The sequence below is a fragment of the Candoia aspera genome, chromosome 2 (assembly GCF_035149785.1).
Source record: "Candoia aspera isolate rCanAsp1 chromosome 2, rCanAsp1.hap2, whole genome shotgun sequence".
NCBI classification, from domain to species: Eukaryota; Metazoa; Chordata; class Lepidosauria; order Squamata; family Boidae; genus Candoia; species Candoia aspera.
The window spans coordinates 67,340,062-67,367,394 of NC_086154.1; the positions used below are offsets into that span (position 1 = coordinate 67,340,062).

Consider the following 27,333-nt stretch of genomic DNA (forward strand, 5'->3'; position numbering starts at 1 on the left):
TATTATTATATATACAACAACATGAAATTACAGCTGCCTGTTCTTTAGCTGGTGTTGGCTTTCATTTGCATCGAGTCCTTCCCAAGAACCTAGGATGTCATAATGTATCAATGTAATATGTGTGTGGATCCAAGCAGTGTGGCCTGATGTAATTGACAGATGGAAATTTTGTCAATGCGCAGATTTTCTATGTGCCGTCCAATGTTTTTTGATATTATTATTATTATTATTAAAAAAATTTATTGGCCACCCAACTCCAGTGGGCTCTGAAATTCTGCATGTTAGAAACCTCATTAAAAATGTGGGAAGAAGTGTGAAAATAGATTAGGAATGATTTTATATGGTGATTCTATGTTTATAACACACTTTTCACCTATTTGAGCTGTTAAATCTCCACCTAGTAGAATGACTTAAGGGACTACATCAGGCCACATTAATAAACTCTCCCATTACTACTGCTGCTTTATAGTCTTATCTCTGTAGTCAGTGGTATGCAAAATGCTTCAGATTCAAAGCATTTTGAGCTCAAAATGTCCTGTTTTCAAGTTCAGGACACCTTGTCTTGAGTCTGAAATAGCTAGCCTGATCATTCTGGAAATGTTCTCAGCTCAAAATAGCCTCTTTTCAAACACTAAACTGTTATTTCAAATTTGAAACACAGAATAGTCAGAACAGCACTGGAACATTTTTTTTAAGATCAGAAGGAAAAAAAAATGAACTGCAATCAGCTTCAGGTTGTTCAAAATATGGCATTTGAAACTTGAAATATTTTGGATAGGAAAATTTTGCACACTGCTGAGCATCCCTCCTTACTACCAGACAATTGTCAGAACTTCAGTAATACCAGCGCAACATTAGATGAGACATGTGCCATGTACTATTTTGAGCCAAAGGCCTGGCTATAGAATTGCTGGTGTAAAAGAGTATTGGTGGATCTGAGGAAAAAGATGGAAGAGTCTTCAAAGATGGAAGATGCCTTAGGAGATTATGCTCAAAAGGCCAGTCTGTTTATATATGTGTAGTGTCACTTTTTGTTTCTGTTTGACTGCAAGGGTCATGAATTTTTTTTCTTCCAAACAAAAAATCAAGTTTCTCTCTGTCACGCACACAGTCTGTCTCAGCTCCTGACTGTGCCTTTAAAATATACAAAAAGTGGCAGGCCGAAAAATGCCTGAACTTCTTGCTGAGGTGATTTTTTTGTTATGGGAAAGAAGCCCTGTTGTTTTCTGTATTTTCTACTTCCTGGTGTTTGAAGAACCGTATTTGTTTATTTATAGCCTCAATAAAATAAGGGTTGATGCAATATCCACTAAAATTAGTAATTACTTTGTTTGGTAGGTCAAGTTCACAGGGCTTATTTGTGTTATAAAGGGAATGCCATTCCTCTAGTAAGTTCCTCTGTAGTTCAGAAGGTCAAAGGAGATGCTTTGCATGTTTGGTGAGTATTCAGTAGACCAAGCATCCAAAGCCAGCTGCTTTGTTGAGGCTTACATACATACTGATTTTTGCAGGGTTAACTGATTACTGTCATGGACACTCTCAGTGAACTTTATTCTTAGTGAAGTTCTGGTTTTTCATTATAACTGTTGCTTTAGTCAGTATAGGACTCATAGAACCAAATGACAATTCTCAGGGATATGGTAAAGTGCACATTTTCTTAGCAACGTATGTGGGTGCACCCACATTTAATGATCAGAAAAAAACAACTCACAGATTTTTTAAAAAAAAGTTTCTACAATATTCATTGAGGAACTCAATCACCCTGAATTCATTTTAGATTAAGCTTAATGTTAGTGATTATGTTTCTTCCTTGTATGCAAGGTAAAACAATTCCTTGAGTCTTTGGAATTTCTAGCAGTATCTAGATCTAGCATCCTTTCCACAAATGTTGGTAAACATCTGCTACTGGCTCAGCCTACTGTATTTAGATGAGCCAACCATGAAAGTGTTTCTGAAAACAAAGTCAAACCATTCATTGTATTATTGTATTATTTATGAAATGGGACTCAGTTTGAATAATTTCATAGGATATCCCTGTAGAGCTCCAATGTTGCTGCTTAAAGTCAAGATCAAAAGATATATAGTGTGATTTGATTTTTTTAAATGAAATATGAACATTGCATAATTCTATAGAACACTGCAAGTGGGCAATAAAGAGATCTTTGTTCCTATTATGATGATGTCATTTAGTACAGTATGCAGGAAAATACTGTCATCTTTCTTTCCTAGGACACAGGGGGGTTTACAAACTGCATTTCATTATAGATACTTGGGCAAAGGCATATAGTAATCCGTTTTACAAAGGGAAAATTAGGATTACTGTGAGACCAGGCTTAGTGATTGTTCATTGTAAAATCAAATATCTTGGCCTATTTTATCAGAGATTGTCCAACTGAATGAGTAGTCTTGTATTATTGCTTATGAAACAGTAATGGAGGCTCCATAGTTAGGATTACCTGGTTCACAGACAATGAAAAGTTACACTCAATAATGATAAATCAGTAATTAATTCATTTCAATCACCCAGAGTCCCCCTTTTGAGGGAGATGGGCAGTGATAAAAAAATAATAATTGAAAAATAAATAAATAAAGAAATTACCAATGAAGTACTTGGGGTACTTTATTTGTTGACCAACCCTTCACGGTTCTTCAGCAATATTAACTAGAACTAAGACAAAATTGCTTGACATTTATTTTGTATTAATAAAAAAGCCAAGTATTTATCTTTCTTTTATAAAAAAAAACAGCCATTTTATTTCAGACATATTAGTTCTTTGGAGTCCTTGGTGCTCTCTGAGCCTTGTTGTTTTCTTGCAGACGTTTCATTGCCAGACTAGGCAACATCTTCAATGAAACGTCTGCAAGAAAACAACAAGGCTCAGAGAGCACCAAGGACTCCACAGTTCAACCCTGAGCTACAAATATTCGCTTCGATATTAGTTCTTTAAATCCTAACATCCTCGGACTACAGTATGGAAACTCAGACTGCCTTCCAGGACAAAAAAATTCATGTATTCTACCATTACTGTAGTAACCATGTCTGAAAAATATATTCCTGCTTATAGAGGAGGGAAGAAGCATTTGCCCCTGGCTCACAGAGCTTACAAAGTAACTTGTTCAGCTGGTTCAAAATCACTGTCAGCTGTTTGCACTTATTTATTTGAGGATAACAAATAATGAAAATATTGTCAACAGCTTTGTAATCTCTCCGCATGACACCTATTAGGTATTTGAGTAAAATAAAATTAAAATACACTTAGATACAATGAATGACTGTTTATCTATCTGTCTGTCTGTCTCTGCCTGCCTGCCTGCTTATCTACCTATCTAATCTCTGGTCTTTTCCTCTACCCCTTGCCCAAAGGTTCTTAACATATGCTTGAAAGAGAATAGTTGTACCTGCTACCACTGAGAACAGACTCAATTAAGATTAAATGCAATGATAGCTATCACAATTCTGGCCTCTGTTGGGTTTGGTATCGGATATCTTATGCCCCTGATATTCCTGAAGAAATTTAATTTATCCGTTTGTATAACTGTTTGAGACATCTGCTTAGAGAAATTAGTTACTGCCAGATTTTTAGGGCTGCATGTTCAAAAATTAATCACATCTTTCTCTTGCTGATAATAAGAAAGAAAGTTGATGAAGTGCTTTAACAACATAAGGCAGGGAGCACTCCAGTAAAATAGGTCTGCTTGAGCTGAAGCCTCTCAGTGCAATAAAATACTATTAAGTCCTTTGAACACAGAGTTATAAAACATAATTGTTATACATTTGGCATTTTATGTTTCCCTAGAAATTACCACTTGGTATCTAGATGTAAGCTGTGCTCTTTCTTTTCATTTCAATTGGGCCTGAAGTGGACCTTTATTGTAATGAGAATGCCCCTTCCAGAGACTTTTTAAAAATTATGCCTATGATAAAATGTAAGTGAGTGTACTCATTTGCAAGGGTTATAATAGAGCAGGGATTTTTTTAACATTTTAATATAACACACACATACACCTTCTGCCTTTTTAAAAAAAATATATATACTGAGCCTGGGCAAAACAGAACAAAATACTACCAGAGATCAGAAAATCACCTTTTTCCTTTTCCATCTTCATAAGCCCCATTAAGAGCCAGCAGTTATGTAGCTTCTAACAACCTTATTGTCTTTTAAGAGTTCTATTTTTTTCCTGATGGAATTAAAAAAAAAATCTAACCTATATTTTACTCTAACCCTGTAAGATTAAACACAATCTTGGGGGGCATGTACCAAGTGTTGGTAAGTACTATACAACAATTGTTAAGTTTAGCTGATTAGAACTTTTTATATTTAATACATCTGAACACAGGCCACATAAGCTATGTAGACAGAATCTCCTTGCATTTTGAGAATCCATGTGCTTGGAAAAGCACAAGGAATCACCAGAAAGAATGAGAAGTCCTTGGGCTTCTACCAAATCATATTTTTATGTGCTTTGGAGCCAGATTCTCATGATCCAAATAAAGGATGAAGATAGTATATTTAAAAAAGATTCTCATGATCCAGGTAAGTCTGAAGATACTATATTTAAAAAAGCTGACTTACCTGCTTTGATTAGAGCCAAGAGGAAATTTGCTGTGTAAGGAATGCATACCCAAAGCCTCCCCATGCAGTGATCAGGAATCTTGAACTCTCCTTGTCCATCAGCACTGCTCTAATTCCCTGGCTGTCTTTTTTAATGTTGTTTTAGCCATTGTAAGTATAACTAAGATGTAGCAGAACTACCTGTTCCTACTCTGTCTCTTGCTTCATAGACTGCTTTCAGGAATGGAATGCCAAATGATACATTGGGAAATACTTTGAAACAGAAGGAATATACACAGCTTGGTATTTTACTGTACAATAGCAACTAGATGAATTAGTTGCTTTTTTCCTCCTTGCTGAGGTATTAGCCCCCTTGTGATCAAGGCTCTTTTTTCTTATTGATTTGTAATATATTCATGGCTTGATGCCTGCATGCATTTACCCTTCAGTATTCAAAAATTGCTATCTTATATATTTCCTTTATCAGCTTGGCTCCGTGTGGAGGAGGTGGCAAGGTCATACAGTGAGTGTTTTTGTTAGTGCCTAGGGCACAGACTGTAATCTTCAGTTTGGATGAAGACCAAGCTAGTTTAGTATTGTTTACTCCAAGAGCAGCTTTTCAGTATCTGAGGTCTTTATCATCACCAAGTGTATGGTATTTTAAATTTGAGATGCCAAGGAAATTGGAACCTTTTACCTGCTGGAGGTCACACCTCAGGATCCTGAATTTCATTATTCACAAGATCCCATTAAACATGAAAGCACTGATGGAGCTGTAGAGTTTCAGAGTGTGGAGAAGGGGAGAGTGTGGACAACGAGAAGAAGGGGGACCCCCTCTGTAAAGACATCTTGAAGAAGTTAAATCAGAAAATGGCAGAGGGTATGAGCAAGCTGCTTCTCTCTGAACTAAAGTCATACCATTTGAGGGTGGGTCTTTTTACACCATTATTTACCATTTAAAAGTGCTCAAGAAATTAGAGTTTATATGCACATCTATACACACAAACACAGAGAAAGTGAATGTTGCATTAATAATTAATGGGTTGATTCTCCATCATTTAGTGTCTAGTATTTTATATTATTTCAGACTACCTGTACATGAGGATTATTCTTGCACTAAAAATAGTAGCAAAGGTTCTACCCAGAAAGGAGTGTCAGAAATGTGCAAGTAGTTCATCAACATAGTGAAAGAAAGAGATTGTCACATATATTTTGGGTGAACATATGGGTGAGCAGGTGCCAGATGTTAATAGAATTCAATAAGAGAGCATATGCTTCACATGGAAAAGTACCCTGGCAGATGCAGTAAGGTCCTAATATAAAGGGGAATATGTCACTATAACAACTAAAATTTCACAGATGTTTTAGTCATGTTTTCTCTGAAGTTAATCCCATATGGATAAGATTCCCAAAAATCAATTTGCAATCTTGTGATTTTAATCTGAAATTTTCAAGTCTTGCTTTCTTGCAGAATCAGAATTTGTATTATAAAATAACTTGGTGTTTTGTTGCAGCATCAATGAAATAAGAAACTAGGAGTCAGAATTTATCAGCTGCAAATAGCATATGAAAACTATGAATGATATCCTTAAGCACTTTTACAAAAGATGAATGATTTCTCAGTTATCTTTGTCACAATACAATGCTAATGGAGTCTTAAAAATATCCTATCATTGTTGGGGCTTAAGTAATTGATAAGCTTCATATCTTATGAATAGTTATTGACTGAAAATGAATATGCTTCCTGGAATAAACAAACCTTTGAAGGTGGCTTGTTGTTAACATTAATCACTTTATAAAAAATCAGCATTTTGCTCATTTCTTAATTGATTTAATTGTGAGCAAAATGGTTGAGTCAACAAAGCCTTGAACAGTTGTATAAGATATTATACAATCATGTTCAAAGCAAGTGCATGCATTGATGATTTCTCACTGGTATTATCCACATTGAATGTTGTGGTAGAAACCCTAAGTAAATGTGGGGTTCCTGTATATTTTACTCCAACCTCCAAACTTGTTCTTTCCATGGACATAACTCTTTGCATCAGTGTTGTATCTCACATAATATCACCCCAGGTTCATTTTTTATATTTGACTCTTTGTGTTGTTTCAGAATGGAAAGATTGAGTGAAAGAAGTTAAGGCATTTGGATTTCTGAATACATAATAAAATAAGTGGAAGGTATGGGGGAATAAGATCACTTTCAATTCAGTAAATTAGCCTGGCTAATTAGTACTGGATTTCTTTCTCATCTTGCTTTCCTTTTAGAAGAGAACCAGCTATTTTCCTTGCCCATTAAATTATATTCTGAAATAATAAAAAAGAAACTAAATGTAAGAAACATTTTTGTTATTGCTTTGGATCAAACTACTTTTTGTTGGGCAATGAGAGAGAGAGAGAGAGATTAAAAAGCAATTGCAGTCTTTGTAGATTAACAGATTGATAAATACTAGCTTTAATAGAATTCTATTGTTTCAGAAATGTTTAAGATGGGATATTCCAATTAAAAGCCTTTACACAGTGCTTATTCAGTTGTTTTGCATGGTATACTTTAACAGAATTAGTAATAACTGAAATTCAAACATAGATGAATCAATCAATGTTACTGTGATGGCAATAATCTATGTAAGTTGTTCTGCCCTGTCCAAAGAAAGCTTATACAAAAAATACCACAAACAATATCCAAATCACAGATGTTTTAAGCCATTAGGTAGATTTCCTTCCTCCTCGTCCTTATCCCCATCAGCATTTCTTGTTGATTTTACAAAACTATAATGAATTACTCTGTAATAAAAGTTATACAATCTCAGTTAATAAACTTCAGGTCACAGATCTCCTTTCTGTGGAGTTCTTGCTGATCTCTCTGGATTGATTAAGATTAAAATTTAGTAATGCCTTAAAAGTTAAGTGCAGGCCAGTGTACCTCAATACATTCCCTTTTTAAATCTTCTAACAAAAAGCTTAAACTCACTTTTCCTTCTCCAACCTAACCAGAAATAACTCCTGTCCATGAGATCATACCAAATTCTGAGGTTCAACATAAACCAGCAATCATTCTTAAGAACAATCCTAGTCAATGAACTCTGGGGTATTGGCCTTCCTTTTTCTTTTGAGTCCATTTGTCTTGCAGGGGGCTGATTGAGTTTTCTTTCAGCCAGGATTCCCTTTTCCCCCAGTCTTTAGGGATAAGGTGCAAATACAGCACATGCTTTCTGGCCTCCAAGCTTTCTGGTTATAGACTACTAAGAGCCATTACCGACAGATTTCTTTGCTGAAAAAAAAAATGTTAAGTGAATCATCTGGTTTATCATCTTTGACTAATTTTGCAGAGGTTGGTGTGCCACTTTAATCTCTACAAACTTTAACCAATCCATGATGACATAAAAGAAACAAATATAGTATACAGGGATAATGCGCCACTCTGCCAGATATGCTCTTAAAATATTAGCTGGCTGATTCCTGAATGAGTTGTTTTAATCACTAAAAATAACAGTTACAATCCTTTGCCTAGTTACCCTCTCCAGTGTTACTTCTTAATGCCAGGTGAGTATGTCTAGAATGGGAGCCTAAACTTACAAGATGAAAAGGGGCATGGGCAAGGGTCATGAAAATGGAATATGCATGCTTAATACTATTAATGCACATGGGAATGTTGTAACTTGCTAATCTAAAAACAAATATTGTACAAAACAATCTCCCATTGGGGGAGAGGGGCAGTAATATAAATCAAATAAATAAATAAAAATAAATATTAAATGTTGGTGTGTGAGTGTATTTACAGTGCTCTAGAGTCTACTTGAAGACAACCTTTCTGTGCTTCTCTTTATGCACACTTTCAGTAGCACAATATTGCCTTTCAAAGGTGTAGGTATTTTCTTATATCAGCTATCCTTCTTACAATAACATTCAGAAGGTTAATCAGTACATTTTAATGTTCCATATACTTTTAAGTAAAATATACAATATACAATAAACAGCCAGCCATAATCTTGAACATGCTTTAGCATGCTTCAATTGTTAAAGCTGCAGTGCCCTTTCAATCTACTTACATAATGTCATAAAATATACATTTCAAGGTAAATGAAGTCAGCTACTTCAATTTAGTCTCTCAAACTGGTAGTAAATGAGAGGTTAACACTATGGTGCCAAACCCATTATTGAGTAAATTTAGCACCTTGGACAGCTCTGTAAAATCTTTATTGCTTTCCTGACCTGCTCGTCATGTTCTGTCTATGTGTTCAGTGGCTCTCAGCTCTGATTGAAAGGCAATATATTAGATCCCGAACACAAACACGCTCGGGGCTGGTTCACTGTGAAGGTAATGACACAGAGGTGAGAACAATTTTCTGGTCACTGCAATTCAACCACCTTGCCAGTGCTGTTGCGGGAACAGCACTTTCTGGAAGACTTTTAGGTACCACATTGCATTTGAAGTCAGCACTGTGCTCATAAATGGGTTGGAACCTAAAATGTTTTAGGTTACATTTATTATTGTGTGTCATATTAACAGCTCGACTGAATAGAAAAGCTGTTATTTTTATGTAAAGGCTTAAGAATTACCTGGCAAGATTTGTTTCCATAATTTTTTGCAACATCTGACAATACTATATGAAAGAAAGGTGTTATTATGTGGTGATTTTGTTTAAGGAAACATGAAATGTATAGGCAATTGCTTGTTATAAAAAGAAATGCAACCTAAACATTGACTACATGTAAATTGTAGTGACGTTTATTCAATATATTCCAATGATAAACTGTGCGGAAAGCTTCTGCAGTTCAAATTATTTTATTGTAGTGTTACTATTAAGAAACTGTGTATCTCTTAAGAATGGAAGTTTAGATTTCTATGTAGTTACATTAAGACAGTTCATAAACCGTATTTCCCATAGAAATTCTATTAGGGGGAATTAAACTGCTCCAAAGTTAATATCTGGTTTACTTTGTAAGGCTCAGACTTACAGCAAAGTACAAGTTTTATTATTAATTGGGGCTAAGGAATAAGACACATTTTTCATAACAATAGGAGTGATTGGCCATTTTATAATAATGTTATGCAATTGTTGATGATGTCACCTGGGATAGCATTACATTTTCAAAATCATCTTGCTTGGACAGGATCTTTTAATTTACTAGGAATTGGAAAACTCAAATCTGACAAGCTGTTCTTCCCTTCTAGTCTAGATTTTTAATCTTTTACAAGGCAGGCTGAGCTCACTGATTTTCTAAGTAGCTCGGCTGAACCAGCATGGCCTGATTCCATATGGGTATCGTGTGCATTCAATTCATGCGCTTGTAAATTATTCAGTACTTTGGTCAGGATGCATAGAAAGGACAAAGACAGGAGTTAGTGATCTCTTCAGAAATAAATAGTTTCAAATGTATTGATTCAAAACCCATCAATTATATAATGCACCTGGCTATAAGCATGAAAAAAAATTGAAATGTGCATTATGAAGGGGAGAGTGTGCTGTGGTTCTAAGGAATGATAAATGTGTATGGGGGTTCAAAACACACTTACAATCTCATTTTTAAATTTAGGACATCATGTATATCATAAGTACCTACTGCAATATGCCAACTCTTTTAGCATATATTGTAGAGAATTTTAAATTGAAAAATGCTAATATGCATCTAAAAGCTTGTCATCTGAAGAGTTGTTCAAGGATTTTGAAGAGGTTATGGTGACAGCAAAATGAATGCAATTATATCTCTATTTTCTGATAAGAGACTATAGTATATGAAAATTGAGCATTACTACTTCTTTTAGTTAGAAAATCTAACTAGTGTATAAAACATTCCTAGTTAAGCTTCGCAGCTTAACTCAAAAGTCAGTTCTTAAAAAATTGCATCTAGCTTCAGAAAGCATCTGCAAAAATATATTACAATTCAGCTTTTATTCTGCCATATCTATAAAAATCAATTATTTTTGGTAGAAGTTACCTAGTAAGATTTTGATTCACACAGTGGAAATCAACTGTATACAGTATTATCAATTCAGTGATGTAGAAAGATACCTGTAGTTTACAAATATATTTTATTGACTCCACTCTTGTTCTGGAAGTTTTACGTGCTAAAAATACAAAGAGAGCATTGTGCTATGCAGATGTCAGTCTCAAAAGCATGAGGGTGTAGCTGGAGCAGGGAAATGAAGAGATGTTCCTAATACAAATGAGTTTAGGGACACAACAAGGAAAAATAAATGAGCAGATGGAGAAGTGAGCAACCATGGAAATTAAAGATATGCTTCTGCCTAAAATTAAGACACTCCACTCCCATCCCTCCCAAATTCCATGAAGAAAAACCCTTAACGTCTTTTTTCAGTTGCTGCTTGTCTTCAAAACCTTTCTTTCCTTTTTGAGTACCAGGATATTGGCACCTAACCATGGCAAAAAGATGAAGCGTAGAAGTTGGTTTTATTATCGGATCAGCAAAAGCATTCCAGAGATAGCCCAACAATATGGTTGATTTGACAAGGACACTTTTCTATTATGTAAATTAAGAGCCAAATAAACAGCATGAAAGAAATCTGTGACATGCTCTGGGTGACATTGATTGCAATAATTGAACAAAGAAATGTAGGTCTTATTCTGCAATAAAGCTGCAAACAGCTTCTGTACAGGTAGTAGACAATTGAGTGACAGATTTTATTTTGCAGCTCAAGCACGTTTTACCTTTTAACTTGTGCATGAACTGGATGAATTCATGATTTAGCAACATTCTGAGTTGACTAGGTACTGTTGATTTTTAAGGCTGCTGTGACTGAAAATGTAATTGAGGACACAGTGTTAGAACTGCAAACTGCCTTTTCCTGCATGAATGTGGGTAAAATTCACCATTCCTCTTTTCTTTCTAACAGGAAGTAATACTCAAGAGGGCAGCTGATCTGGTGGAAGCACTCTATGGTATGCCACATAACAATCAGGTAAACGCATGCTTGGTTAAATAGCTCTCAACTTGGTGTTCTGAAATCTGTGTATAGAGTCATCTTACATGCACATAGAAAAATAAAATTTAAAAATTGGAGAAAAGCAATGAGAGAGCCATAATGGATCCAGGAGAACTTCCTCCTTGAACCAAACTCATCTCAAAGTTTCTGACAGTAGCGTCTTAATTTTTGATTACACTATTGGTTTTGCTTTGCTCAAATAACGAAAACACAGGTCTGTGTTATTCGTATTTTATAATTTTAATGTGTTATACTTTCAATGGAATTTAAATAGACAAATATGGTATGAGCTGTTTGGGAGTTGCTCGTGCCAAATAGTTAACTTAATATCAGCATAAAATATAATCCACAACTTGGGCATTCTGTTTAGAGACTTTATCTTTGTGTAATTTAAGAAGTATAGGCCTAACTACAGTAATTCTCACTGGGCCAGGTCCTGATTTTATAGAACTTTTTGGATAAGATCCTTAAACTGAAGACAGATGTTTAACACGGGAATTTTATGGGTTTTTTCAAAAATAAGCCCTGCTGAAGTAAATGGTGGTCACTCTTAGCTAGCTGATATCAATACAGTGAGATTAGCTTCCCCATCTTCAGTCCTTTGGTCTATCAAACTCTACTTTTTTTGTGTCTTTTGCTTTCTGGGATGTAGATAGCTGTTCACTACAAACTGGGTTGGACTAAACATTATGATTTTCCCAACACGTGTATTTATTTGTTCTTTCTAAGACTAGCAGTATGTATTTATATGTAATACTTTATATATGTAATCACTCCTGGAGATGGCTGGTGCCCTAAAATGACCCTTTAGATAAATATGAGTGGTATTTTAATTATCATTGTCATCTGGATTTTATACTATATTTATGTCTTATATTATATTGTATTTGATATTTATGTTTATGATATTTTAATGCTTTTATCACTATTGTAAACCGCCCAGAGTCCCTCCTTTGGGGGGAGATGGGCAGTGGCAAAATTTAATAAAAATAAATAAATAAATACTTTACAGTGAACATCTTCAGCTTTCTAGCTTTGTCCCCATTTTACAGAATAGGAGCAAAGAGTTGGTTCATCGTGGTATCAGTCACAGTTACGCTGTCATTCATTATTTCCTTTGAATAAATGAGGTCATAATCTGATACATAGATCAATTGTTCCATTGCTAAGAAAGTGTGCACTAGTGTGGACTTTGAACTGATGAGTAGATTCAGAGCGACTGGATCAGTAGCTGTAAAAAACCACTAGATGGTAGGAAGGAAGGCAGAAAATATACTTTGCTGACATCTAGTGGTCACCTGGATTTTTGCAGCCCAGTTCTCATATGTCCTAGCTAGTTTTGTATTTAATGACATTCTTCCATATCTAAACTCATGTTTTTGCAGGAAATAATCCTGAAAAGAGCAGCTGATATTGCAGAAGCACTCTACAGTGTCCCTCGCAATCATAACCAACTCCCTGCACTCGCTAATACATCAGTCCATGCAGGCATGATGGGTGTGAATTCATTTAGTGGTCAGTTAGCAGTAAATGTCTCAGAAGCCTCACAGGCCACCAATCAGGGTAAGCTGAAGAAGATTTTTTCCCCTTGAAAAAAGACGCTATATGGTAAATAAAAGACATAATGCATATTACTTTCACTCAGCATGCTTTTCCTTTAGAGTTATATATAGAACAGCTCAGGGTCCAGGCAATATACAGTACATTTGCATAATCATCTGTGAAATGGATTGTGATAAACTGGGGTCATTGTGAAGCCAGAATAAAGGTTCAACTACACATCTCATTGAGTTATGATCAATAAGTCTAAAAATGAAAATCTTCTAAGTAAACCCTGGGATCTAAGCATGATTCTTTCATTTGAATACAGGCATAGTTGTTTATAGTTCTTTCAGTACCAGGAAAAGATGTTTCCTTTCTCCTCTGACTTTTAAATTTTTTTCAAAGATCTTGGTTATTTATGGCACTGATAGTAGTTTCAGCTTATGTAGTTCCAGCATTCCTGTAGAATGTCAGAAACAGGAAGCAATATTACTCAGGAACTATTCCCATGATCAGGGCTTCTAGTCTGGGGTGACTAGGATCAGAGGGAAAGCTTCAGTAGTGCAGGATTACATGTTGGGATATCATGAGCTTCAGAATCCAGGTAAAGTTTTAATTGCACTTCTGGAATGATTATTGCATCCAGCCTAATTTTACTTTTATTAAGGGATGAGTGTTCCTTTTTTCCTAGAACTAGTACAACTTCATGTGTATTTCATGTAACCAAGGCTACAGCACCCACATCCAAAAGTGCAGCTATTCTTTTATAAAGTACGGCTGCAAGCATCATACTATTAATTCTTTATTATTTTTCTACAGATAGCCCTCATAGGTTTTCTAATGAATAGATCTTAGAAGTCTGAAATAGCAGAAAATGACTGTCCTTTATTTTAATATTTTAGAGCTAATTTAACCATTCTTCAGATTTAACAAGCAAGAAACACTTTTTTTCCTTTTCTTTTTTTTAGCAGTATGAATTTGTCACAAATGGTTAACAGGTTGCTGAATGCATGGCTGACAACATTTGCAGAAAACTATGATAGAATCCATCAGGCTGTATCCCATAGCTGCTTGCAATATCTTCTCCATCTATGACGCACTACGATGCCTCACACCTACTTAAACGTTCTCAACACTTTTTATTGGTGGATTCCCACTGCAGAATGCACTCTCTAGGAAAACTTGTCTCGCACCCATAATTGTTGTTCTTTCAGCACCAGGAAAGGATGTTTCCTTTCTACTCTGACTCTTAATTTTTTTCAACAATCTTGGTTATTTATGGCACTGATAGTAGTTTCAGCTTATGTAGTTCCAGCAATCCATATGGTATTTTGTATCATACTATATTTGTAACAATTTGGATTTTCTTGATGGTTTGGATTTTTAATTGTTTATGGCTGGAATATTGAAATAATGTTTATAGTGAATCCATTTTGTATAACACATAGAAAATGTGACTATAGAGCAATTAATAAGTATAAATAATGTATACTCACTTTATAAGCTATTTGAAAAAGCCACTCCCTCATTTTCTCCCCACAATTGCATTTTTTACTGAACTCTCATCCAATTTTAGCATAGTAGGCTTTGGAATGTTTTGAAATTGGGTGGAACTCCTGGTTGAGAAACAGCTGTTGTGCTCTTTTTACTTCCTGCAAAAGGTTTTACTCGTAACTCAAGCAGTGTGTCTCCTCATGGTTATGTGCCAAGCACCACCCCTCAGCAGACAAATTACAACTCCGTCACGACAAGCATGAATGGCTACGGAAATGCTGGAATGTCCAATTTAGGTGGTTCTCCAACCTTCCTGAATGGATCTGCTGCCAACTCTCCCTATGCCAGTATGTATTATGCGTCTTGCACAATATATATAGAGTAGATATCTGAATAGCTTAGGCTTCTGTAATGGTTGAAAACATTTCAAAAAAAATTTCAGATACATATTGATGTGCTTAATTCAACATGAATATGCTTAGGGTTGCACAATAAGGTCCATGCTGTTGTTGTTGCTTGAAAAGATACTGATACTGGTTAGGATATGTGAAAATGCATATTTAAATCATATGTAAAGTCTCCAAGAGATGCTAGGTGTTAATAACCCATAATCTGTATGGAAAGGGTTGAATCCAGGCCCATTATCCAATTACTGTTCAAGCTTGTAAAGCCAATGATCAATTTAAATAAAGTCTTGATATCAGACTGCTTTGACATAAGGAATCTCTGGACTGGAGACCACATTTTTCAAAAATTTCTGATAATGGGGATTCATTTATCCATGAATACATGTTGATCATTTCACTGTGCATAACTGTAGGAAGAAAATTAACCTGATTTTACCAGTAATTGAAAAGACCAAAAGATGCTATAATTGAAATGATTATAATAGTCTAATTAAAGGGAAGATGGGCTTACTGTGGCAACTTGATACCATCCATGTTTATCTGGTCTGAAGTTTCCAAAATTTTCAGAAATCTATGTTGGAAATTAGGGGATTTGCAATCCCAATGTATTTAAAGGATGGCAAATTGGGGAAGGCCGGCATATTTGATTGCCAATAATAGCTCATAACTTTATTTTTATTTTTTATTTATTTTTATCTCACTTTTATTATTTTTATAAATAACTCAAGGTGGCGAACATACCTAATACTCCTTCCTCCCCCTATTTTCCCCACAACAACAACCCTGTGAGGTGAGTTGGGCTGAGAGCGTGCAACTGGCCCAAGGTCACCCAGCCGGCTTTGAAATTGGGTGGAACTCTTGGTTGAGAAACAGCAGTTGTGCTCTTTTTACTTCCTGCACAGGGACTAGAACTCATGGTCTCCTGGTTTCTAGCCTAGCACCTTAACCACTAGACTATTACTTTCTAATAGCCCTATTATTACCACTGAGTTTGTTAAACTAAAAAAAATCAGTGAGTGACCTTCTTAATCTAAGGCAGCCTCAACAAACTGGAGCCCTCTAGAAGTCTTGCCTTCCATAATCTCCAGGCAACATGTGAGATTGTGGGAGTTTGACAGGACACTTTATCTAACCCACATTATTTGGTTCACTCCTAGAAATATTTCAGCAATGCCAAATTTATGCCTTATAACTTTGTGATGTGTTTGCTCCTATTAAGTACTTTTGTCTGATCATCATCATCATTCTTAGAATGATTTTCCTGACATATACTGCTGCCCTATTAACAACAAATATTTTAAATCAGAAAATGTTTCAATCATGACCTGAGAATTAGAAAGGTGGCATTCTTAATTAAATCAATAAACTAATTGCTGTATAGTTGCAATTCAATTTAGGTGCTTTGATTGCTCTGCCTTCACAAGTGCTTGCATATACCAAGTGACTTTATACTAAGATAGTATCTGTCAGACTGTGAAACTTTGAACATTTAATTTCCATTAATTGATTTCATCGGGGTTCAGAAATATGGTATCATATGCTTGCACAGAGATTCTAAAGGGATTATTTTTATCTGTATAAATGCAAATAAAATAATCATCTATGCCTCAGCTAATTTGAATTTTCATTCCCATATCATTTAATTATTCATAAAACATCCTGATCATAAACAATTTCTAAACAAGATTTTTAAAAATGAGTAATTTGGCCTCTAAATGAATCTTTTCTTTTTTCCCAGAGTCACAGAAGACAATAATACTCAAGTAATTTGGTCCTATTTTAAGTAAAGACATTAACTATTTTATATAAAGCACCAGCAGGGTTTTAAAAAAGTAATTCTGGCTTTCAAAATCAAAACATGTTTTAGCTGGCTTATAAAGCTTGGGATTTTTAAACTATAGGTCCCAATCATTAGAGCTGTTTCTCAAGGAAATATGCAAGGAAATGGGACTACAGCACATGGAAAATATGGGATATAAGTTGTCTGTCTGTCTCTCTTTCTCATTCTCTGTACCATAAAATTAAATGGATTCATTCCCAAATGAAGATGTACAGATTTGCAGCTTCATACATGCATATTGAATAGTAAAATAATAGTGTAATAATTTATCATTTTATAAATTCAGACATTATAAAAATGGTTCTTTTCTTTAAATACTTTCTCCTTACCTAGAATTCAGCTATAGCAGAAGAAAGTGAGTCTAACAATATTGTATTGGAGGGAAGGGGAAAAAAGAAACTTTAACAAATGCATTTACCTGCCAAAATGATTGTGAAACATGTGTTTGTTTGTTTCACTTCAGCCTTAAGCCTAATGCTGCAGGGGATGCAAAATATGCATTCAGTTTGAATTACATACAAATGCAGACAATCTAAAAAGTGCTCCCCAATGTCCTTGACACTTCAAGAAATCTTGGGATCAGTGTCTTCAAGTGAACTATGTGGTCAACAAGAATAGCCTACAATATTTTACTATCTTGGACAAAACAACAAATAGTGTGTGCACATACTCCCAAGTTATAATGTGTAGGGCTCGAAATAAGCCATTTGGCTCATGTGGCAGAGAATGCTACAAGTGTTTCTTCTCATCTCTGAAAATATAAATACCATAATAACAATTAAAGAAAAAAAAAACAATTTGCTTTTGTGATGCTCAGAATCACTTTGCTTCCTTGCCATACTAATCCTGAGGACCACCTAGGACAATACAATATGTGTGAAGCAGAATACAAATTTGTAACTTGTCAAGTTGCGTCTCTTTAAGAATCAGAGGCCCAGTCAGGATTATTGATGGGGAAGCAGAGGAGGATTATTTCTAATTATATAGTTACCTGTCAAAAGCGCTTCAGAAATTACCTTCACAGGATAGCAGCCACTCCTATTGCTGTGCGGCCTTGTCCTGAAGCTAAAATACAGTGTCAAAAACTCCTTGTGCTGTTTAACCTAGTTTCAGCAATCCTGAGACAGTACTGGTATGGGAACAAGTCATGGTCTGGTTTCTTTCCCCATGACCTAGGGGAAGGGAAGGGAAACTTCAGTTTTCCTCTGCAATAAGGGACTCTCGGAAGGGACATTCAGTTTTGATGTGAGTGAAACACCAAGCATTCTGGGTGTCACTCAGAGAGCCTTGCAAATACCCCTAGATCTGTAGGTAAATTCATTTATGGTCTTGACAAGAATAATTTCTTTCTGTTCTTGTTTTGCTCTAGTCGTGCCATCCAGTCCAACAATGGCGTCTTCTACTAGTCTCCCTTCTAACTGTAGCAGCTCCTCTGGGATCTTCTCCTTCTCACCAGCCAATATGGTCTCAGCAGTGAAACAGAAGAGTGCTTTTGCCCCTGTTGTCAGACCACAGACTTCCCCTCCTCCCACCTGTACCAGCACCAATGGGAATAGCCTGCAAGGTAGGCCGGTCTGGGCATGCTGCTTTTTGTCAGCATTGGAAGTGGGGTGTGAGTGTGAAAAGGGTAATGGACTTTCCGTTGTCTACATTGTGGGGAAAGGCCTATGATTTCATTGTATGGTTGTTACTCGCCCTTGTTCCCTCACAGCCTGTCTTTATTGCTCTGTTGAACTGAAATGCTGTGTCTTAAAATCATGGTCTGAGTGTTTGCTTAAAATGAGTGTATTGCAGCTTACTAATACCAGCCTTTCTCTTTCTTTCCTTTCTTATTCCTTGTTGTTGTCTTTTATCAGACCAGTCTTTTGTGGACTCTAGCAAGTACTCCACTGCAGGGTCTCTCCAGGGTCTGGCCTTCTCCTGAAGTACGTCAGTCAATCTTCCCTTCCTTTCTTTTAATTTTGTTTTTTTCCTTTGACATGTCCACATGTGCAAAATCCATATTAAGAGCAGCACTGTTGATGAAAGTAGCACAGAAAGCAGATTGCTTGTGATAGCATATCACTAAATATAGATGGCACATTATGAACTGAGGAAAGTTACCAATCTTCTTATTTTCCCATGATTAATGTACTGCGAGTAAGCTACTTCCACCTGCAAACAGTACCTGCCATCCTGAAAATGGTCTCAGCTGTTACCAGTCCTCATTTCTATGCCATCCAACAGACCTTAGCTGATGCCTTCCTCCCTTTGTACTGTTGTAATCTATGCAAACATGGATTCCCAACTTATCTACTGTATGTCTCTGTCAAATTCAGGAAACTTCTTTGCATGATTCATCAAAGGGGAGTGCATTGTTTGTACCATGATTTCCACTGTTCCGGTTCCATTTGTAGAACATTCTTGTCTTTCATAGAATTCCAGCATTACCAGAGTATTTTCTAACAGAGACCAAGTGAATATAGATCAGCACCATTAAAACAACATTCAGGATTGGGAACTTTAAAGCAATCAACTTCTTGATTCATCAGATTGGCTATATATGATCCCCATAACTATATTCTATTTAAATAAAGACCAGTTGAGAAAATGAGAAAAATCCTCTGAGATAGACTCAGATTGTCATTTTAAGCTTTCGTTTGTGTGATCAGGCCACCAGTAAATATTTTTATGTAGCATGTGTATGTGTGTATGTGAGAAACAGATACTTCACTTCAGCTCATGATATGTCAGTGTTATATGTGATAAGGCTTTTTATAATAATTATCATGTTAATATCTATGCTTTTAAAAAGAATAATGCAATCAATATATGTGTTTGTAGATCTACTAGAAAAAAATACATTTTCACTGTATTTGTTTAACATACTAATTCCTAGTGTTTTGCACAAAATTTCTACATTACTGAAATAGATTTAGTGATTTCCAAAAATGGCCAAGGAACAATTCTCCAGTTGTCCTTTCTAAAGAAAAAATGAAAATTGACTTTCCTTCCATCTGTCCAAAATGGCACTGTTAAATGCAAATACATTTTGCTACATTTTCCTATGAATTATTTGTAGGAAGAGTTAAACATCATGGCATTGCAAACATATCTCAAGACATCTCTCGTAGACAGTCTCCAATTCCTAACAGTGTAGTAGTTTAAATTCACAACTAAAAGCTGAGTTTCAAGGAGCTTACTCAGCAACCCGCCTTAACAGAGTGCAATTTTTTTCTTTCCATTCTTTTAAGTGAACAGTTGGATCAGATTTGTTTTTGAAATTCCCTTGATTTTTGCAAGCAATGTAGAAGAAGGATCCTGCTCTTTGCATAAATGTATTTGAGGCTCCCTTGGAGTAAGAGATCTAATTCCTTGCTTCTTTGAATCTTGGCCTTACTCCCATTTTCCAAACAAAAGGAACTTGTTTGTGTAAATGTTTCTTTTAATTCTAGGACAGTGAGGACTAAATGTAGCACTTTGAAATGTGAGAGGCCTCTTTGAGGCAATCCACATGAAAGTAGAATAACCAGGTTTGGCAAATATTTTTTTATCTCTGAGGATTCAAAAATTGCCTTCTGGATGTTTTATACTATCATTGATTACCATAAAATATCAGTTTATGTCCTATTTCAGATTCTGTTTGGCTTGCATTGGTAATGTTGATTTAACTTCCTTGATTTTCCAATTTCTGAATACTACTTTTTCAAGACCAAATACCCTTATGGGCAGATTTGATTAAAACGCGTGTTGGGTTCCCTATGCAATTTAAAATTCTATGTCATTGGACTGCAAGCCAGGAAAGTGAAAAATATCTAGTTAATGTATGGAACATATATATCATAAAAGCAAATTCCCTGTTTCACTGTTTAGTTTGCTTTGTTGCAGGGCTGCCCTACTGTGCTTAACCCCCTCATAATTATTGTACCACACTCTAAAGCACTGAGTAGAGAGACATTTCATGCTCACTTAGTCAAGAAGGGTCTCACCATCCCCAGCTGCCTCAAACAGCTCTGGGGGTAGAGGGTTACTGACACATGCTCATTCATACCCTAAACGAAAGGACCGACTATGCCTAGAGACAAGTGCATTAGAAACAGACAAATCCTAAGGGTAAAACCCAGTCAGTGGATTGTTTTTCCTTCAAGCATAGAAGGTGCAGATTTCAAATCCAATTCACACTTCACTCCAGTAAATGGAATATGCACAGGCATTGAGCAGGAAAGAGAGGAGCCAAAGAAAATAAAAATTCGTCTACAACTTATTCATTGGTCTTTCAGAGTTTAAATTGGGAAGCATTAACATTAAAAAGAGTCTTCTTGGCTAAAAGGACCCTAACTGCCTTGTACGAAAAAGCATGAAAAAGGATAGAAAGAAGAGTCACTGCTAAATGCGTATTGATCTCTAAATGGCAGCTTTTTTATGCTGCTGGCTGTTTTAACAATGACAGAAAAGGAAACAGTCCAAAAAATAACCACAGCAGTGGACTTCCTGTGAAACGTGGTTGACATAAGCCATATATTTGGTCAAGTGAATCTGCTTGGACTGTGGACAAACTACTTGGTACCTTGCAGAGAAGCTGCTTCTGCCCCTGCCCTCACCTGCCTAGTTTTCTGCTTGCTGTAGTGACAGTGACACATGAGACATCAATGAAAAGAGTGGGCAGGAGAAGCTGTAGCTAAATTGTCACCTTATGTAATAGGAAAACTAAAGGAACATATCCGGTGCTTGGGTAGCACGTGACAGCCATCCGTATGCAGCATTGTGCAGATTTGTATATACTGTTATTACCAATTAACAGTGATAGAACTAAACAGTTGAATGGGAACCAGCCCACTGATTTACTGAAATATGGGAAACCAAAGAGGCTGGAGACTGCTGGAGAGATGAATGAAAATCAAGGCACTTTTACCCACCACATTAAAACTAAAGTAAATACCAGAAACCTGCATCACAGTCCATTTTCTAGTCCTTCAGAAATTTTCTAGTCCTTCAGAAAAAAAAAATGAAACCAATTCAGTTTAATTGAAAGTGGATAACGATGTCTGGAAAAAGGGATATCTAAGCGATGGGGTCATAAAGTGTGATATCACATGACCATGCTGTTTAGTGACGGCAGTTCCAGCAGTCCCTGGTTATCATTGTTAAACAAGGACTGTGCAGGTCATTAAGCGAGGACCACACTTGACCGCGACTTTCAACTTCCTGCTGGCTTTCCCATTGACTTTGCATATAAGAAACTGGCAGGGAAGGTTGCAAATTGCAATCATGTGACCACGGGACCCTGCGATGGTTGGAAATCTGGGCCAGTTGCCGAGTGCCCAGATGACGATCCCATGATGTCAGCCTTCCCAAGTAAACCAGATAGGAAACATGTCCAGATGAGCTAATTCTACTTTATTGTAAGGCTACATTAATGGAATCTTGCAAGTCTGAAAGTACAAATCTCCTGCCGACTCTTTTATGGCCTGATAAGTTAGGGAGGCTCCTTTCTGAGTTTGTGTCTCTGCCTGTTATGCAGCTGTGGGCTATGCCCTCTCCTATCTGATCATTCCCTAGGCAGCATCTCTTTCCTCCCGTCTCCCAAGGTCATTCCCATATACCATTACACATGACCACAGGGGTGCTGCAACGGCCAGAATTTTGTGGACCAGTCATAAGTCCCTCTCATTCAGCACTGTCACAAGTTTGAACGGTCACCGAATGAGTGGTTGTTAACCAAGGGCCACCCGTATGATGCAAAACCTCAGAGCATAATGTACAGACCTCCTGCTCTGCAAATGAACTTTATCTATTGAAATGATTTCATGTGAGGTAATCCTGCTGAATTCAGAATTCTTTCAAACTACTTTCTGTTGAAAGTTTATAACATTGTTAGTCTGTAGAAATAAAATTTGAACTTGTTTTAAGTAACCTCTATTTCTTAAATAACATTTTGATGCTATTGCATTGAGCAGGGATATATTATTACATAGATAAAGGATATGAAGAGGAAATAAATTGATTACAGGAAAGGATAACAACAATAGGAAAGGGTACAATTTTCATGCCTTGCCAGTGGTCCTCTTGGTAGCATCCAGCTGGCTACTGCATGAAATTGGAAAGATGCTGGATTAGATGTACCTTTAAGTTTAAAAAAAAAAAAATTAACTGGCAGTTATAGATGGATACCCTTTTATGTTCGTGACCAGTTTTATAGTCAATTGTTATTTATAGGCGTGAAACAAATTTTAACTTTCTTCATGGTATCTCCAAAAATTCCTTTTCCATAAAATCCTGATTATATATTATACATGCAGCAGGTCAGCTTCCTGCTCTAGATTTTAGGACTCTGTTCAGCAAATTGAAAGAAGAACCACAAGAGAAAAAGTAAATCTTTTCAAAGTGATAACTTCATTATTTAGATTTTCCTTCATCAGAATTTTTATTGCAATAGGCTTAAAGATTGCCAGTGTTATTTCTGTGCGTTCAAAATGCTAAATATCTTTTGATTGAGGGTTATAGACTGAGCTTCATTAAGAATTTTAACTTGCCTGCATGGAACTTCTATCCAGATAGATTGCAGTTTCCTTGCAAGCACTTACTTAATTCTGTACAGTTTTACATCTGAACTAAGTGATTCTAGAGTAATGGACTAACTGCCTAACATCAGCTATTATTCTTCCTTTCTGAGCTTTTACCCAGTATAATGTGTAAATCCAACTTGCAGCACAGATGAATGATCTGCTACTGAATATTTGAAACAAATGTTTTCTTGCCCCAAATAGTGTAACTGATTTGTTTTTTGTCTCCTTCCTTCTTACTTTTACAGCTATATCTGGCATGATTGTTCCCCCCATGTGAAAGAATTGCCTCGAAGAATTAACAAATGAAGGATTTGGATTCTGCTCCAGAACAACGTCTGACCCAAGTCCCAGAGAGGAACTTTTAACTCAGGCCTTTTTTCAAGGAAAAAGGAAGAATCTCACAATAACTGCAAAGTTTTAAAACACAAGAAAATTTTTAAAAATGGCCATCCTGGCAAAATAATCCTGACATCTACTCAGAGCCTGCAAGGGCAAGGTGTTAATTTGAGCTGCCTATCCCAAGTTCTTGGGAGGGAGATTCCTTTTGTGTTCATGAAGAAAATACACTTCGGTCATTTCAGTTTTTATTGGTCACCTTTTCTCTTTTACAAATCAGAATGGGAGGGAGAGGCACAAACATGAAAAGCCAACTTGAGAACTCTTCTTTGTTGTAGTTTTTTAAAGCTGTCTTAAAGGGAAATGAAGTGGCAAACGTAAAAGGAGTTTCTATGGAACAGAAGTAGAAGTGCCAGTTAGGGGTTATTGATGTTTTTCTTTTCTCTGAAAATTAATGGTTGTGCCAGGAAGGGTTCTTTCGTAAGTTTTACTTATCCCACAATAGCACATATATCTGCAATTTGCAGTCTGGGGAAGTATCTATGGATCTCTGTGTGTGTGTGTGTGTGTGTGTGTGTGTGAACATACACACAAAGATACACCGCATACACAAAATTAGGATTCCATGTTAGAAGCCGTGATTTTTTTTTCCTTTAATCCCTCCACTCCTCCTTCTGACAACATTGTACTTAGAAAATTGTGTAAATACTGCAAGGCAGGGAAAAAAGCATATGTGTAGCTATGGACATGCATATTCCATCTTTACTTTGGAAACCCAGTGCCTCTGGTTATAATGCTAAAAACTGCAAATTCGATTAGCATGGCTCTCTGTCTTTTGCTTTTAACCAACTTCAGCCCAAATACAGTTTAAACTGTCTTTCTCTATAAATCTCATTGGAATTTGATAGGATAGGATAAAGGCACAAAAGTGAGCCATTCATTTTGGAGCACATTTTTACCAGAAGCATCTTCTCTGATACCGGTATCTTTCATTTGGGGATGGGGGGCTAGATACAGGATTCATCCTGCCATTCCAGAGGGTGGTCCAGAAGCACACGCATAGGAAAAAGGACATACCTGGTTTGAGCTACAGTTGTTTTTATACCAGTCAACCCTTTCAGTCTGCAACATAATCTCTTAAGCAACAGGTGGTTGCATTTTTGAGAATACATATATGAGAAGAGGGTGAAGAACACAGTAAGTTATATGACAGTTGCAAAATAAACCACCCAATTTACAGGAATTTAGCTTTCATTACTTGGAAAATGTTCTTAGTCAAAGATGCAACAAACCTTTAAAGATGCATTTATTAAATAATCTGTTTGGTTTTTTTTTCCTTTGCTGTGGCATTTTGTATGTAGTTATAAATAAATACTGTAGTTTTTTTTTGGCCAAATTATTGTTCTATTTATACAATTTAATGTCTTAAGACATATTGTCAACCACACACATACAAGAATTACTGCATATTTTGCAAAATGAGCTCACTACCTTTATGATTGCACATGCTTGCAAAATGAATTAAAGAAAAAAAAGCTTTTTTAATGAAGAATTTTGTAAAATATCCATATAAATAATGTATTTAACTTTGAAATTTGTACATTGCTTTTTCTCTGCAGCATCCCAGTTTATTTTATTGTGTAATTTTGCTATGTGAAAAGTGCTAATTTGTTCATTCACAGGTGTGTTAGCTGTTTAAATGTGATTTAATGCAATTCATTTATACTTTTTTTAGTAATTGTTTTAAACCAGGCTTCCATTTTTGTTTTAAGTTCACCAAAGCCATTGTCTATTTTTGTATTATTTCTAAGTTAAGAAGTTTTTTCCCAATATATGGCAAAAAAGTAGCATATTATTCTTATAGCATTTAGTTACGTAGATTTAAAAAGTATCCTTTGCTTTTGAGGCTTATTAAAAAAAAATCTAAAGCTGTTTTACTCTATTAATATGCATGGAATCTCTCCCCTTTGGAGTGACGCATTTTTGTGCATTAAATATGGGGAGAAACTTCATAGAAATTAATGAAAATACTTTCTTTCTTGTCTGCTTGTATATTTCTCTGTCTTTCACATAAATATAAACCAGCAGATTGGATGCCTTAACAATGCAAAGCATATTCATTTCACTTGTACATTGTACTGAGCATCAAAACTGTCAATCATCACTAACATTCTAAGGAAAAAAAAAAGGATTTTGAAAAGCACAAAAGAACTGTTTTGTTACCTTAAGACAATGTGACTTTTTTCTAGACAAGCAACAATGCTGCAACTGTGCATGCTTCCTGTATGAATTTTGCAAGGGATTTCACTCAGATTTCACTGTGTGATCTTTTGGGAAGGGGAAGAGGGTGGGGGTGGGGGAGAGAGAAAGAAAAAAAACCCATAATGTATTCTTTCCCCAGAGAACAACAAGAACCTAGTCACACATAAAGAAACTGGAAAATATAAGGAATTATCAGTGTATTGTTTCATTATAGTCCAAACATTTATTCTAATTCTTATGGTAACAATGGCACACAAATGTAATCAAATTAAAGCCATATTTTGTCCAGTGATGCCCTCTGTGGAATCCCAATCAGACAGATTACTTTTATTTAGACAGTTACATGAACTCATGAATGTGTATGGCCTGTTCCTTTGACCTCCAAAGATCATGTGAAAGTACACAGACTTTCTTTCTTTCTCCAAGTATTTATAATGCGTGATAAAGAAAAGTTATATTTTAAATTATCTCCCTGCCCCAAACAGGATCCTGTGAGTTCCAAATCCATTCTTAAAGATGCCACTCTTTACAGAATATGGCTTTAAGTGGGAATGATCATGTTTCAGACTTACCATGTGATGTCTCACATTGGCTGAGCTGTGAGAATGATGTCTGCTTCCTCTCCATCATACCCAACTGCATCTAAAATGAAGTCATCTCTGAACTGATTCTCCTTTCACTTCTTACTGAACCTTTTGGAATAGACATAAACACTGTACAGTTCTATTGTTAGAGAAAAAAAAACCTAACTACTGTAGAGATTGTTATAATTATTTTGCAGAAATTCAAGCTGTAAAAACTTTTCAACTTTCACAATATTTAATTAAAGTTACTTCCTGTCTGTGAGTGCAGCTCCTGACTGAGTATTTATTCCTTTGGCTTTGCTAAGCCAACAGATGATAACTATGTGTAAGGTGGATTTGCCCCTTGTAGGCTTCTGCTGCAAAATATGAAGCAGCTAAAATAGGGGGAGGGGGCACATGCAAGACAGAATATTCTCAGGCATCTTCTTAGGCATTTTGACAAGCTTAAGGACCAACATGGCTGTCCACGTGTTTAGGGAACTCTTTACAGATTGAGGGATAGAGCTTTATTTTAAAGCACTATCAGACTGATTAAGAGGCCTCTTGGTTCAGGCCAAAGCATGTTTTCTCCAGCATTTGGTATTATACATTGAGGAACCACCAGCTGCTTCCAGGAAACAAGAGATGGTGATGATGATCACCCTCTTCAGCTGTTGCTCCTTTGTGCCTGGTATTGAAAGCATGCTGCCTATGATTCAAGGCATAGTCTGTTGCTACCAATAGTCCTATCCACTATGAATTTCTCTGGTCTCCCTTTAAAACCATGTATATTAGTGGCATTAGGACATCTGATAATGTAGTTTAACTATGTGTTAGGAAGAATG

The 27,333-nt window shown here is 36.0% G+C and overlaps 1 protein-coding gene across 4 annotated transcripts in view; it reads left to right on the plus strand.

The window, feature by feature from the left end:
• EBF1 (EBF transcription factor 1) overlaps window positions 1–24,222 on the plus strand; it is a 390,547-nt gene extending 366,325 nt beyond the window's left edge. For 3 of the 4 annotated variants that reach the window (XM_063292126.1, XM_063292127.1, XM_063292128.1), the window contains exons 12-16: window positions 11,410–11,475; window positions 12,885–13,062; window positions 14,703–14,882; window positions 18,152–18,346; window positions 23,573–24,222. In XM_063292126.1, coding sequence (XP_063148196.1) covers window positions 11,410–11,475; window positions 12,885–13,062; window positions 14,703–14,882; window positions 18,152–18,346; window positions 23,573–23,604 — 651 coding nt within the window. In that variant the 3' untranslated portion in view covers window positions 23,605–24,222. Of the gene's footprint in view, window positions 1–11,409; window positions 11,476–12,884; window positions 13,063–14,702; window positions 14,883–18,151; window positions 18,347–18,638; window positions 18,708–23,572 lie in introns of all 4 variants that reach the window. The other variant, XM_063292129.1, reaches the window with a different exon arrangement.
• The last annotated feature ends 3,111 nt before the right edge of the window (window positions 24,223–27,333 follow it).